The sequence below is a fragment of the Cotesia typhae genome, unplaced genomic scaffold, assembly GCF_013202065.1.
Source record: "Cotesia typhae breed Kobodo isofemale line unplaced genomic scaffold, CoteBio_Ctyphae contig_48, whole genome shotgun sequence".
NCBI lineage: Eukaryota > Metazoa > Arthropoda > Insecta > Hymenoptera > Braconidae > Cotesia > Cotesia typhae.
In genome coordinates this window covers 12,875,811-12,889,757 of record NW_027423756.1, presented here as the reverse complement: position 1 = coordinate 12,889,757, position 13,947 = coordinate 12,875,811, and the positions used below count along the sequence as shown (strand labels likewise).

At 25.5% G+C, this 13,947-nt stretch overlaps 4 protein-coding genes across 10 annotated transcripts; 3 read left to right on the top strand and 1 right to left on the bottom strand.

The window, feature by feature from the left end:
- Nucleotides 1-85: 85 nt before the first annotated feature.
- Nucleotides 86-6,509, top strand: Arr2 (arrestin 2). Its single transcript, XM_074247022.1, has 5 exons — nucleotides 86-3,285; nucleotides 3,376-3,497; nucleotides 4,100-4,627; nucleotides 4,711-4,899; nucleotides 5,282-6,509. Exons 1-5 carry the CDS (start codon nucleotides 3,219-3,221, stop codon nucleotides 5,594-5,596), a joined length of 1,221 nt encoding a protein of 406 aa, XP_074103123.1. The 5' UTR covers nucleotides 86-3,218; the 3' UTR covers nucleotides 5,597-6,509.
- A 128-nt stretch (nucleotides 6,510-6,637) lies between these two features.
- On the bottom strand, nucleotides 6,638-8,769 carry Tfiiealpha (transcription factor IIEalpha). 4 transcript variants are annotated; one of them, XM_074247019.1, is made up of 7 exons: nucleotides 8,579-8,769; nucleotides 8,375-8,523; nucleotides 8,123-8,289; nucleotides 7,923-8,051; nucleotides 7,549-7,775; nucleotides 7,034-7,473; nucleotides 6,638-6,916 (listed from the first exon to the last, which is right to left on the bottom strand). In XM_074247019.1, the coding sequence occupies exons 2-7, from the start codon at nucleotides 8,496-8,498 to the stop codon at nucleotides 6,741-6,743; spliced, it is 1,263 nt and encodes a 420-aa protein (XP_074103120.1). In that variant the 5' UTR covers nucleotides 8,499-8,523; nucleotides 8,579-8,769; the 3' UTR covers nucleotides 6,638-6,740. The 4 variants fall into 4 exon arrangements, with proteins under 4 accessions (XP_074103120.1, XP_074103121.1, XP_074103122.1 ...); XM_074247020.1 differs by having other exon boundaries at nucleotides 8,625-8,759; XM_074247021.1 differs by having other exon boundaries at nucleotides 8,622-8,638.
- Nucleotides 8,770-8,912: 143 nt separating this feature from the next.
- On the top strand, nucleotides 8,913-11,069 carry LOC141530132 (rab-like protein 3). Of its 2 annotated transcripts, none has more exons than XM_074247029.1 (5): nucleotides 8,913-9,246; nucleotides 9,794-10,003; nucleotides 10,087-10,241; nucleotides 10,364-10,474; nucleotides 10,640-11,069. In XM_074247029.1, exons 1-5 carry the CDS (start codon nucleotides 9,201-9,203, stop codon nucleotides 10,817-10,819), a joined length of 702 nt encoding a protein of 233 aa, XP_074103130.1. In that variant the 5' UTR covers nucleotides 8,913-9,200; the 3' UTR covers nucleotides 10,820-11,069. The 2 variants fall into 2 exon arrangements, with proteins under 2 accessions (XP_074103130.1, XP_074103131.1); XM_074247030.1 differs by having other exon boundaries at nucleotides 8,915-9,246; nucleotides 10,087-10,226.
- A 212-nt stretch (nucleotides 11,070-11,281) lies between these two features.
- LOC141530128 (stearoyl-CoA desaturase-like) lies at nucleotides 11,282-13,788 on the top strand. 3 transcript variants are annotated; one of them, XM_074247024.1, is made up of 6 exons: nucleotides 11,282-11,417; nucleotides 11,599-11,729; nucleotides 11,913-12,304; nucleotides 12,425-12,471; nucleotides 12,540-12,707; nucleotides 13,668-13,788. In XM_074247024.1, exons 1-6 carry the CDS (start codon nucleotides 11,288-11,290, stop codon nucleotides 13,775-13,777), a joined length of 978 nt encoding a protein of 325 aa, XP_074103125.1. In that variant the 5' UTR covers nucleotides 11,282-11,287; the 3' UTR covers nucleotides 13,778-13,788. The 3 variants fall into 3 exon arrangements, with proteins under 3 accessions (XP_074103125.1, XP_074103124.1, XP_074103126.1); XM_074247023.1 differs by having other exon boundaries at nucleotides 12,425-12,477; XM_074247025.1 differs by having other exon boundaries at nucleotides 12,425-12,477; nucleotides 13,636-13,744.
- Nucleotides 13,789-13,947: the final 159 nt, after the last annotated feature.

The following is a 13,947-nucleotide window of genomic DNA, read 5'->3' as shown; positions in this document are numbered from 1 at the left end:
ATGTTAAAATTTATTAGGAAAAAAAAAACTATTTAATAGTTCATCTTTTTTTATATCAACTACTTAATCTAAAATTATTTTTTGTATGCAAGTATTAATTTTTTATTTATATGAATATCTTCTATTCAAAACTTATTTTTCTATATTATAAAATTTCTTATGAATTGAAAATTCAATTAATTGTTAGCTAACAATTAAATTCTAGGAATAAAAAATCACAAATATTTTTTTTTATTTAATTATTTGTGATGTTAGACAATGTTTTTTTTTATGATTAAATTCTTTAGAAAAAATTTTTATAAATTTGTAAATTACTAAGAATTGATAGTATTTACGTTGAAGTTGATTAATTGATTGATTAATTAATTAAATTTTTCTTTAACTCGCTGTTGATTTAAACTATTAATTCAAAGTATCACAAAAAATTTGGTTATATAATTATTACTCAGATTAATAATTAAAATTAAGGGCCCTTAGTAAATTTAAAAAAAAAAATTAAGTTTTTTTGTTTAGAAAATTTTGAAGTCGGAAAAAAAGGTAATCTTCGGGAATTTTTTTGACAAGGAAAATAAAAGAATTTGGAGATTGTTTTTTTTTTTTTTTTTTTTTTTTTTTTTTTTTTTTTTTTTAAGGGTACATCAAAGATTATTACCCTAAATTTTTATTAAAAATATTTAATTGTTACAAAGTTATTAAAAATTTCGTAGAGCATAAAAAAAAATTTTCCTTATTTTTTTTTTTATTTTTTGATTTAAAAAAATTTTTTTATTTAAACCCAGCTAAAAAAATCTTTAAAGTCAAAACTTTTGTTAGTAGGGTTTAAAATTAAAAAAAAAAAAAATCGAAAAAAAAAATTTTTTAAAATAAAAAAAAAAGAGAAATTTTTTTTTGTGCTCTACAAGATTTTTAATACCTTAATAACCATTGAATATTTTTCAATTAAAATTTAGGGTAATAATCTTCAATGTACCCTTAATAAAATAAAAAAAATCCGATCCTAAAATTCCTTTATTGTCCCTGTGAAAAAAATTGCCAAAAATGAAATTTTTTTGAACCGTCACAGTGGTGTTCCCCCTTAATAGAAAATTCAGTATAGTCGTAAGTTAATTTGAAAATTTTTTGATACACTGAAACAAACTAATCCTTAAAAATTAATTAGATAAAAATTGTGTGTTTGTTGTAATTAAAAGTATCGATAATTAATATTAAATTCTTCAATTAAATTAATTATATATAATAACAAGCATTTAGATAATACTGTGTAATAAAAAAAAATCTTTTTCTACTAAGAAATGTGTTCATATTTTTCACAATCGAACATCTCTCAACGGCACTATCATCTTAATTATTAATCATTATCATTTGTAAGATCCCCACATTTAAATTGTCTTTTTAAAATCATCAATCATAAATCATTGAAATAAAAATATAATTGTATGAATAAATAAAAATCAATAAATAGTTGAATTTAATTTTTTGTTCCCTGGTAGCCGACCGTTTATTTAAATGCAATAAATTAATGAATATTTATAAATAATTATTAATTAATTAATTAATAAACAAATACAGTTATTGTGCCTACTGTAGAAATTACTTATTTAAAATAATGTCTCTTATAATTATCAAATTTAATTTAAGAAAACTGTCAATAGAAGGAAATTTTTTTCCTTATTAATTTAATTTTTTTTTCTTCCCATTTTAAAATTTTTTACAACTACCTTGAATTTGTTTAAGCTGTTGGCCATATTATTAAGATATAGTGCTGGAATAATTTAAAAAAAAAAAAAAAAAATAGAGACGAGTATAATAAGAATTCTATTTTTCTGATTTATCTCATTGCTTATAGTTGATAATTATATTTATTATTAATAAATAAAACAAAAAAATAAAAAAAAATTAATAAGTATAATACTAATAATATTTTAGAATAAAATTTAAAATTTATTTGTAAGAATTGTTTTTTTTTTTTTTTTTTTTTTTATTATTAATAAAAAATGCTTTCATTAAGTTGTGATATGCAACCAGTTAATTAGGCGATTAATTAAATACATAAGTGGTCAATAAAAATTACACTTAAGAAATGGACGTTTAGATTTATAAAAAAAAAAAAAAATTAATTATTAATTGTACACGGAAAAAACAAGATGACACTGGATATCATCCCAGATTCCAATGAGTATAATCCAGATTATAGTGAGTATAATCCAGATTATAGTGAGTATAATCCAGATTATAATGAGTATAATCCAGATTACACTGAGTATAATCTAGATTTTTCTAGTGACTATCTAAAAATTTTTTTACCACAGATATCACTGAGTATAATCTGGCATGATAACCAGTGTCATCTTGTTATTTCCTTATCTGAAGCTTGATTATTAATTAAAGTTTTTAACGCTTCATAAATTATAAGTAAAATTATTTCTTCAGCGAATAAAGAAGAAATATTAATTATTGTAAATCATAAAAAAAATTTATTTGTAATTTTTAATATTTCTTCTTTCGAGTTTTTTATAAAATTAAGCATTAAAAACTTTAATATAAAAACGTATTAACTTAACAACTAAAATAAATATTTAATTTTTATTAACTTGTTTATTTTTATTTAATTTGAAACTCAATTAGTAAATTAACACTGTAAGCTAAATGTGTACTCAAAGAATTATAACGGTTTACACTTATAGAATAAATTAATAAAGTTAAATAATAATAATAATAATTGTAATTAAGTTAAATCATCATCAAGTCCTTGATAATGTCACACTGCACATTTGAAAAAAAAAAAATAAATAAATAAATAAATAAATAAAAACATTTACAAGGATTAAAATACCTCTATACAATGTAAACTCATTATTATTGAAATAAAGATAAATCTTAAGACTGAAAATTATTTTATTATTTTTAAATTTAATTTTTTTACTGTAAAATTTTTTTTTTTTTTTTTTTATATATATATATGAAGAGCTGGACACTGAATGGGTCAGGTGGTGCGATGATGCGAACAAGTGCGCCGAGCTAAGAAGATGATCGTATTTTTAAATCTTATTAAAAAACTTTTTTATATAATGGTAATTTAATTTGTTTATTTGTACGGATTCTTTGATGAAGCCTTCCAACTACTATATGTAGGAGTTGTTGAAGGTTTGCGAATTGTCACTTCTGGGCGGGACAAAAAGTAAAACACCAACTTGGAGTTTTGATTTACGGCTAGCCAAATGTTTCCTGTGTTGCTACTAGCCTACGTTGTGGCTGTTAAAGTTTTCAAAAAAACCACCCCTAATGGTAATTCATTTCTTCTTTACTTTAATTAATTTTGATATTTTTTTTTTTTTTTTTTTACTTGATACTAAATACCTGAGTGACTTCTTTCAGGCAAGGTCACAGTCTATCTTGGAAAAAGAGACTTTATTGATCATCTTGAATTTGTAGACCCTATTGATGGAGTCGTTGTGGTTGAAAATGATTATCTTCAAGGACGCAGGGTTTATGGCCAAGTAAATATTGTTTTCTTTTTTTATTTAAAAAAATATTGAATCTCAAATTGATAATTAGTATTTTAAATACTTTTGCATTAATAAAACTGAGAAATTTAATCATTATTAATTTTAAAAATTAAAAGAAGAAATGTTTTAATTAATGCCTTCTTTAAGAATTTAAAGAATAAATTATAAAATTAATTTCATTAAAAATTCATAGAAGAAATTTTAATATTAATTTATTCTTTCAAAATTTGATAAAGAAAATTTTAAAACTAATTTCTTCTTTTAAAATTCAAAGAAGAAATAATTAAATTAATTTCTTCTTTGAAAATTGAACAAAAAAATTGTTTAGTCAATTTCTTCTTTATAAATTTAAACAAAAAACTATAAAATTAATTTCCTCTTTAAGAATTTAAAGAAGAAATTCGAAAAATTCCTTTTTAAGAACTTAAAGAAGAAATCTTAATAATAAAATTTGATGAAAAAATTATAAAATTAATTCTTTCTTTAAGAAATTAAAGAAGAAATTTTAAAACTAATTTCTTCTTTTAAAATTTAAAGAAGAAATAATAAAATAAATTTTTACAACAATATAAAGAAGAAATAATTAATTCCAGATTATTACAACATTCCGATATGGTCGTGAGGAAGATGAAGTCATGGGCGTCAAATTCAGCAAGGAAATGATCATCGCAAAGGATCAAATAATACCAATGAAGAAAGAAAAGCAAGAGACGACGCCAACCCAAGACCGCTTGCTCAAAAAATTAGGTCCTAACGCTTTCCCATTTAACTTTATCTTCCCACCCGCTTCGCCAAGCTCGGTCACACTCCAGCCGGGGGACGATGACCAGGGCAAGCCGCTCGGAGTTGAGTACACTGTAAAAGTCTACGTGGGTGAAAACGAAGACGACAAAGGTCACAAACGTTCATCGGTGGCTTTGGCCATTAAAAAGCTCCAATTCGCCCCAATCTCACGCGGCCGAAGACTTCCCAGCTCCCTGGTATCCAAGGGCTTCACCTTCTCCAACGGCAAACTCAACCTCGAAGTCACGCTTGATAGAGAAATTTACTATCACGGTGAAAAAATTGCGGCCAATGTTATCATTACAAATAACTCACGGAAAGCCGTGAAGAATATCAAGGTACGTCCTGGGAAGAAATCATTTTATTTTACAGTGTAATTTACTAGATATTTTTTTAATAATCTTTAATTATTTAATTTCAGTTATTTGTTGTTCAACATTGTGAAGTAACGATGGTAAACACTCAATTCTCTCGTCATGTAGCGAGCTTGGAGACGCGTGAGGGTTGTCCGATAACTCCTGGGGCTAACTTTACAAAACAATTTTATCTTGTGCCGTTGGCTAGCAGTAATAAAGACCGTCGAGGAATAGCTCTTGATGGGCATCTTAAAGTATGTGTATTTTATTTTTATAATCTGACAAAATTTTTTTTTTATTTTTATAATTTTATATTATTAAGAGAATAAAAAAAATTAAGAAATTACCTTGTATCTTGTGAACTATTGACATTTTTAAAGATACAAGCTCATCCCGATGTTACACTCATCGAGACTTTTCATTTGAGTACCCACATCAATTTTTCATATATTTATTATATATTTTATATATATGTATATATGAAAAATATATGAAAATGCATGTGGGTACTCAAATGAAAGCTCTTGATGTGTGTATCATCGGGATGAGCTTATATCTTAAAAAACGTCAATATTTAAGAAGCTAGTAAAAAAAAATTTTTTTCATCTATATAAAAATATATTTATTTTTAACCAGGACGATGACGTAAATTTAGCGTCATCAACGATGGCCCCTGAGGGAAAATGTCCAGCAGAATCGCTGGGTATAATAATTTCCTACTCAATCCGAGTAAAATTAAACTGCGGTACTCTGGGTGGAGAATTAGTAACCGACGTGCCGTTCAAGCTGATGCACCCAGCGGCAGGCAACGCAGAAAAAGAAAAAGAAAATCTGAAGAAAAGCAAAAGCATTGATCGAGTCCGATACGAAAATTCCTGCTACGCAAATGACGACGATGACAACATCGTCTTTGAAGATTTCGCACGGTTACGTCTCAACGAGCCTGAATAAATTAATAGGCCAGTTGTATAATAATTATAAGTATCAAGCTGGTGCTATCTACTTGCTCTGAAGGATTCGGCGACTCTTAATTAGTAAATAAGGTAAAAGACCCAGTTATTGACACTTGCAATTTTATGTTAATTGAAAAAAATCAAATTAAATCAAAAAAATTAATAAATATAAATTTTAAGATAACATGATTTTTTGAGAACTTTTTATTTTTTTAATTAAAATAAAATTGCAAGTGTCAAATAACTAGGCCAGTGTCTAATAAATAATTGGGTCTTTTATCTTACTTGTTGGTATTTCTCCAAGTGGTAAAATAATTAAATTTATTTATTTTTATTGGATATTTATGACGTCATTACAACGCGTCTGCTTGGTGCTTGATCGAAAGTTGTGAATCCTCTCAGAGAATTTAGATAATCTTGTTAGTGATGAAGCCTTTAAAAAAAAAAAAAGACATTAATTTAAAGAAGGATGAAGATCTAAAAATAAAAAAGCAAAATTATTTATTGTATAAATTTGAAATAAGGTCGATTAAAAAAAAATAATTAAAATTTAATGGAAGAACAGATAAAAATAATTAAAAAAAAAAAAAAAAAAAAAAAAAAAGAACAAAAAAAGAGCAAAAATATTTATTAAAAAATAATACTTATTTATTGTCTTAGAGTTTCTACTCGATAGTGGTGGTCGGATAGAAACTCATTGCTAAGGCAAGCAAAAAAAATACAAGTAAGATTATTCATTAATAATTATTATATTTTTAAGTTTTAAAAATATTTTTCCCGTTCCTCCAGAAGTGACTTCATTTAATTATTTTATTTATTTATTTACTTATTTAATACTATTGTTATTAATATTTATCAATATTAATCGTTTAGTTAATATTATTAATATGGCAATTCCTGATATTGTTGAGTTGCAATTGTCCTTATCAATAATAAATTAGATATGTTGATTAATAAATACTTGAAATAAATTTAAAAATTAAATCATCTTTTTATTTACCTCAGGATCTTTAAATTTTTCTGAAAGAAGAAATTAAAATTAAGTGTGAAAAAAAATTTATTATACTATTTATACAAAATAATACGTGATTAATTGAATCAGCGGCAATCAAAATAAAATTAGTCTGAAAAAAATATAACTTTCACTCGTATATATCCGAATAATATTCTCGGTAGACTTCAACGTAGGCTTCTTTTTCTGAGGGAGTCATTTTAAGTACCAAATCGTTGTCCACCTCGGTGATGGGAATTGATTTACCATCGACAAATACTGTTGGTACTGCATCATCTTCTTCGGATTCCATTACTTCTACATCACCTGTAAAAATTATTATTATTATTATTAAAGGTCAAAATTGTAGCTTATAAAATTCTCTATAAAAAATCTATAATAAAAAAAATAATAAATTTCTGTATTGTTAAAAAAAAGTCAAACCTGTCTCAACAGCTTGCATATCACCAGCTTCTTCATTCTCACTACTATCATCAGATTCTTGAGGAATAACACTTTTAACAGTGTTATTAGCACTATTATTAGCGCCTTTTCTCTCATGAGCCAGTAACACGGACATGATATCATCACCTTGTTTGTTATTTGTCGTAGTCGTGACAGTAGACGCGGTAGCAGCAGCGTTATCAAGGATGCTTTCTTGATTAATGCTGGCATCGATTTCAGCTTCCTCATTAGTCACTATCGTACTGTTCTGCAGCCAGGCAGGAATTTCCTTCTTCTGAGTCGCAGAGTCGTCGATAAACTCATCAGCAATCGTGACATCAACCGTAGCGTCTTGAACGGCGAATCCTCCTCTTCTTGAAGCGTCTCCTGACCAGCTTTCCCCGGGAGCTCGGGCGTTGGCAGGCCTCTTCGTGTCAATTCTGAATGATTATTTTTAATTGTGATTTAATTAAATTTATTTTTATTAAAATTTAATTATTAAAATTATTTTATACCCTCTGATAGTGTTGATGTCAATAGGTTCAGGTTCGAGTATTGCAGAAGCCAATTTTATTCCATCAACAGAACTTAATAATCCGTAAATAGGCTCCAATTGCTCGTTATATTTAGCTAGCATTAAACGTGAGTCTTTTTTTGGTAAAGCTGACTGATCTTCTTCAACAATTTCACGGCAAAATGTACACCTGAATTCTCCTGTCGTTTCATCAAATAATTGATCTGCCTGTTTAATTAATTTTATTTATTATATTATTATTAATTGATTTATTTGACATTAAAATATAAAAATTAAGTTAGCGGACATTTAAAAAATTTCTGATTTTTTTTTTTTATTAAATCTTATTAAATACTTAATAATTATTTTACTTACTTCAAGATCTGTAAATGTTTTTAAACAATTTGTACATTTGAAACTGGACCTACTCGTCGCGTCTCTTTCTTCTGTTTCCAATTTTTTTCTCATTAAATCTAATTTATACTTAACAACATTTACAAAAGTCTGAAACAATTATTTAATAATAGTAATTAAATCCTTTTAATAATTAAATATAAAATGTAAATTAAAATTACCTTATAGTTGATGAAATAATAATTAACTTTTTGTGCTTTATTATCCGAGCCAGTTTCCATTTTCAATCTAACTTGGATAAACTTATCATTTTTTAGTGTTGCTATTTTTGCGCGCAACATTTTACGTTCGAATTTCAACAACTCGCAAATGTCATCTTCTTTCATACCTAAGTGTCAATTATTAATTAAAAATTAAAAAGTAAAGTGAAAAAATAATTTAAAAAATTTGGATAAATTTTTTTAGATACTTACAAGGAAATCTCACTAACATGTCAATGATAAGAACATCTTCAACAGAGTAAAATCCTCTGACAACTAATCGTGCTAATTTTTTAAGACTACTAGGTACTTCAGTAACATACTCTTCATTACTCATTTTTTTTAATCAATTAAAAATTGATCTGAAAAATAATTTTATCACCAAAATTTTTTTATAAATATTATTTAAAGTCTAACCTCAAAATTTTAAATAAAATTAAGTTAATGTTTATATTTTTACTACTTCAATTCCATAAGTTAATTAATTTTAATATAAATATTTGTCATAGATTTATTTCACTGCAACATAAAATTAATTTTTGATTATTTTATTTATTAATAATAATTGTCGGCGCGATAATTTAAATTTTCATCTTTCTCAGCAAGTCAACAATTCCAAATGTAAATAAATCTAGTTGTGTTGTCACTTAATCTCACTAGAGGCGCTTAAATTCAATGGCGGTCTTCTTTTCAGTCAATCTGTCAAAAAATTTAATTGACAATTTTTTATAATATGAAAAAGTGAAAAAGAAATTTAATTAAAAATCAAAACAGCTGTCAAATTTAATGTTCATTTAAAATAAATTATTTTATTAAATCTTTTTTTATAATTACATATCGATAATCGAAAACTCGTGTCGATTGCTGATAATTCGATCAATTGTTATTATTGAAATGACACGTTGAAAGATATATGACAATAAAAACATGGTTACTTGGTTACAACCACAAAGTTATTTATTTTGTAATTGTTGACAATTGACAATTAAAGCAACGGAAGATATAATTTAAATTATTATTGTTTTTATTATTGTGTTCAATGGCAGCTATTGATAAAGTTAAAATAATTGTTGTTGGAGATTCTGGTTTGTACTTAATGTTTTTTTTTTTTTTTTTTTTTTTTTTTTTACAAATTTGATTGGTAATAAAAATAGTATTTGTATAATTTTTCTGAATTATTTAAAATATAAATATAAAATGAAAATTAAGTTAGCTGACATTTAAAAATTTTAATAATTTATTTTATTGAAAAATTATTTTAAAAAAAATTTTAAGAAAAACTTTCACTTGTAGAAAATTTTAAAAATTACACATGCAATTTTTTAAAAATATTTTTTGTTATAATTTAATGAATAAAAAAATTAAAAATGTCCGCTGATTTTAATATTGTTATTTTTACTACCATTAATTTTAAATGACAATTAAGTTAATCGTCATCTAAAAATTTTTATAATTTTTTTGGAAAAAAAAAAAAAAAAATTAATTTGAAAAACTTTAAGTGCAATTTATTAAAAATATTTTTTTGTTCCAATTTAATAAATTGAAAACGTCGGCTAACTTTATTATTATCAATTTTAATTAAAAAATGACTAAATAAATAAATTAATAAAAATGTATATTTTTATTTGACAGGTGTTGGCAAAACGTCACTATCCCATTTAATCTGCGAACAAAAACCAATCAGAAATCCATCATGGACTGTCGGCTGTACAGTAGAAGTAAAATTGCATGAGTACAAAGAAGGTACACCTAATCAAAAGACATATTTTATCGAGTTATGGGACATTGGTGGTAGCCAGAGCCACCAGAATACTAGACGAGTGTTCTACAACCCTACTCATGGTATTTTATATTTAAATTTCCACATAAAACTCTCCAAAATATTGATCAACATAGCTAACTTACTTAATTAATTGTTTCTACAGCAATTATTCTGGTCCACGATCTGTCAAACAGAAAGTCACAGCAGAATCTACAGAAATGGCTTCAAGAAGTTTTGAGTAAAGAAGGGAACGGAAGTGGAGGACGATATAAAAACTTTGATGATTTTGATCCTGAAAAATTTGTAGGCTCTACCCAAGTACATTTATTTAACTTTGAAAATCTGTTACAGATTTTATTTAAATATTCGATTAATTTTTTTTTTTTAATGGTGATCAATTTCAATTACTAAAATTTTTTTCTGTAATTTTTTTTTTACAGGTTCCAATACTAGTCGTAGGTACAAAATCAGATTTAATTGAGTCTAAGTCTAGTTTGCATAGAAGATCTTCAACTATTGCTGAAGAATGTGGCGCTGATGAAATATTTGTTGTAAGTTTCATTTAATAATAATAATAATGAGAGATAAAATTTTTCTTCTTCTCTTACTAAAATAGATGAATTCTAAAAAAATATTATTATTATTATTATTATTATTATTATTAAAATTTTTTTTTAATTTATTGAATAATTAATTATTAATTTTTAATTATCTAGGATTGTCTTCAAGTAAGGTCATTAGCTGCTGGTACCACCTCCTCTCTAAAATTGAGTAGATTTTTTGATAAAGTTATCGAGAGACGTTATTACCTCAACCGCGATGTAAATAGCCCAGAAAAACGGAGATTACAAGCATATACGTCATCGTATCCACAAAAAGCTTACCATAATGACTGATAATTATAAATATTTGTTATTTTAACACTTATCTAAATTACTTGTGATATCTCAAAGGCTTTAATTCTATTAATGGCCTCTTATAAAAAAATTAAATTAAAAAACCAAAAAAAAAATTCAATAGACTAACAGGAATAATTAACGACAATTGACGCAAACAGTTCGCTACTTTGTATAAAATAATTTTCTAACATTCCTCTGTTTGTATAATTTCTATCAGCATAGCATTAATAAAACACGTTTTAATTAATTCGATTATTTTTTGTTCTGTAGAATATATTACAGGAAATAAATGCCTAATTTGAATCCCGGATGAGCATATTATACTAGATACAATATAAAAAAAAAAAAAAAAAAAAAAAAGTGACCCCCACTGATAAGATTTTCAGCGCTTGTTTGTTCAGTAATCTTCAATCTTGAGAAATCGTTAGTTGTGTATAAAAGTATCTCAAAAAATTTAAGCCGAAAATGTCTTGGCAGGAATTAAAAAAAAATATACTTTGGCCAAATTTTGTTTTTATGACAACTCTTCACGTATTATTTTTATATTACGCGATTATTTTTCCGTACTTACAATGTAAAATTTTATTAGCATGGGGTAATTATTCAAAATTCATTTGCACTACTAATTCTAACTAGCAGGTGTTCGATAATTGATTTTTTGATTAATTCACTTGTTATAATAAAAAAAATTGTGATTGCACACCTGCTACTGTCATTATTAATTAATAATAAAAATTAATATTTAATATCTTAATACTATTATTGTAAATTTAAAGTATTAGTCACGTTAGTACTAGCAGAGTTCGGCGTAACCGCTGGAGTACATCGGCTCTGGTCGCACAGATCTTACAAAGCCAAGCTGCCTCTCCGGATCATCCTGGCTGTTCTGTACCATTCTGCTGCTCAGGTAAGATGACTCTTCTGTAAAAATTTTAATTAATTTATTTATTTATTTATTAAATTTTGATCCTAGAATTTTTGTAAAAACTTCTGCCAAAAATTCAATTTTCATTTTTTTTTTTTTTTTTTTTTTTTCTCCCATAATTTCAGTAATCCTTTATTAAACATTTTTATATTATTTTGCTTGCAGAATAGTATTGTAAGCTGGGTGAGGGATCATAGAGTGCATCACAAGTATGCAGACACTCCAGCAGATCCACATGACAGCAGTCGCGGGCTCTGGTTCAGTCATGTCGGGTGGTTGGTGATGAAGGAACACCCAGAAGTAAGCCAACGTCGAGCTGAAGTTAACATGAGTGATGTCTTGGCCGATCCAGTGGTCAGATTTTTTGAAAAGTACCACGTTCCGCTGAAGATACTTTTCGCATTTGTTATTCCAATCTCTGTACCGGTTTATTTTTTCAATCAAAGCTTCAAATGGTCATTGATATCTCAATTTCTGATACGCTATCCGCTGAATTTAAATATCACTTGGACTATCAACAGCTTTGCTCATAAATTTGGGTATCGCAGCTATGACAAGTAATTATTGGTTTTATTTTTTGTATTTTTTTCTCTTAATTAATTTTTTTTAGCTATTTATTTATAAAAAATTAATTTATTAATTAATTAGATTATAATTAAAAACTTTTTTTTTTTAAGAAATATAAAATCAGCTGACAATTTTTGGACAGACTTTCTTACTGGAGGTGAAGGTTTGTATATAACATAATTAATGTTAATAATTTGAATGTATGTTATTTTTTTTTTTTTTAAGGTGTTCATAATTATCATCATGTCTTCCCGTGGGACTATAAAGCCTCCGAATGGAAAAGTTTGTTTTCTAACACAACAACCTGGATTGACATGTTTGCTAAAATTGGATGGGCTTATGATTTGAAACGCGTTTCACCAGAGTATATAAAACTCGTTGTACAAAGAAGAGGTGACGGAACTCATAAATTTTGTGATGAATGATTTTATCAGTTAAAAAAGAAGTATAGTTTTTATATAATTTTAATAATTTTGTAATTGTGATTTTTGTTAAAAAGTAAAATTATGATCTGCTAAATATGACTTTTTTAATCTTTAATTTCAAGATAAAATATTAGTAACATGATGCAATAAATAAGTAAAATTTAATAATTTTTTTAATTTTATAAATAAACTATGGCAAAAAAAAAGTAAGAAAAAAAAATTGACTTTTAGAAATTTAATTTAAAAAATTAAAAAATGCAATTTTTTTAATAACATTGAAGTTAGCTGTCACTTGATAATTTTTTAATGTTCTTCAATAAAAAAATTTTTTCTAAAAAATTATTTAAAAAAAATGGCATTTTTAATTTACTAAGATTTTTACAAGTTCATTTTTTTAATAATTTTTTTTTTTTTGTTATAATTTATTTGTTAAAAAAAATTATTAAGTGACAGCTAAATTTAATGTCATATTTTTTTTTAAATTATTATAAAATTCTAAAAAAAAATTGAATGTCTGTCAACTTCAGAGTTATCAAAATAAATTATTAAACAAAAAAAAAAAAAAAATCAAATAAAAATATGAAATAAAAGTTAGCAGTCATTAAAAAAATTAGTTCCAAAAAATGATTTTTAAAAAATTGGAATCTTTAATTTTTAAAAATTTCTAAATGTCAATTTTTTTTCCTAATTTGTTTAGCCATAGTTTGTTTGTTAAAAAAAATTCCAAAAATGATTAAATAACTGGTAAATTTGTTTTCATAATAAAAATTTGAATAGAATAATAAATGACATTTGATAAAAGCGGGAGTAGTTAAAAATTAAATATATCCACAGTACTTACAATTTACATTCTTTTCTATCCATCAAAACCCGAAATTAATCTTGAATGTTTTCAGCTTGGTTAATAAATCCATAAACATATGTATAGGTTATAATATCGAAAAGAAACTATGTGCATTGAACGTGAAGTTAGTGTTGGAGCGCTGTTGGTTCTGTATTGGTGGCAATTACTCACCAATGGCAGCTGAGCATTTATAACTCCATGACTACATGAAAATAAATCGCCGAAAGAGACAACCTGAACTGCACTCAACACAAACGCATTAAGTATTAAATGCTACACGCCAGTATACGCTCCACACATTCTAAAAGACAGAGGGCGGAGAACATAGATCGAATCGAATTACTAAAGCAAAAGCAATACAGCA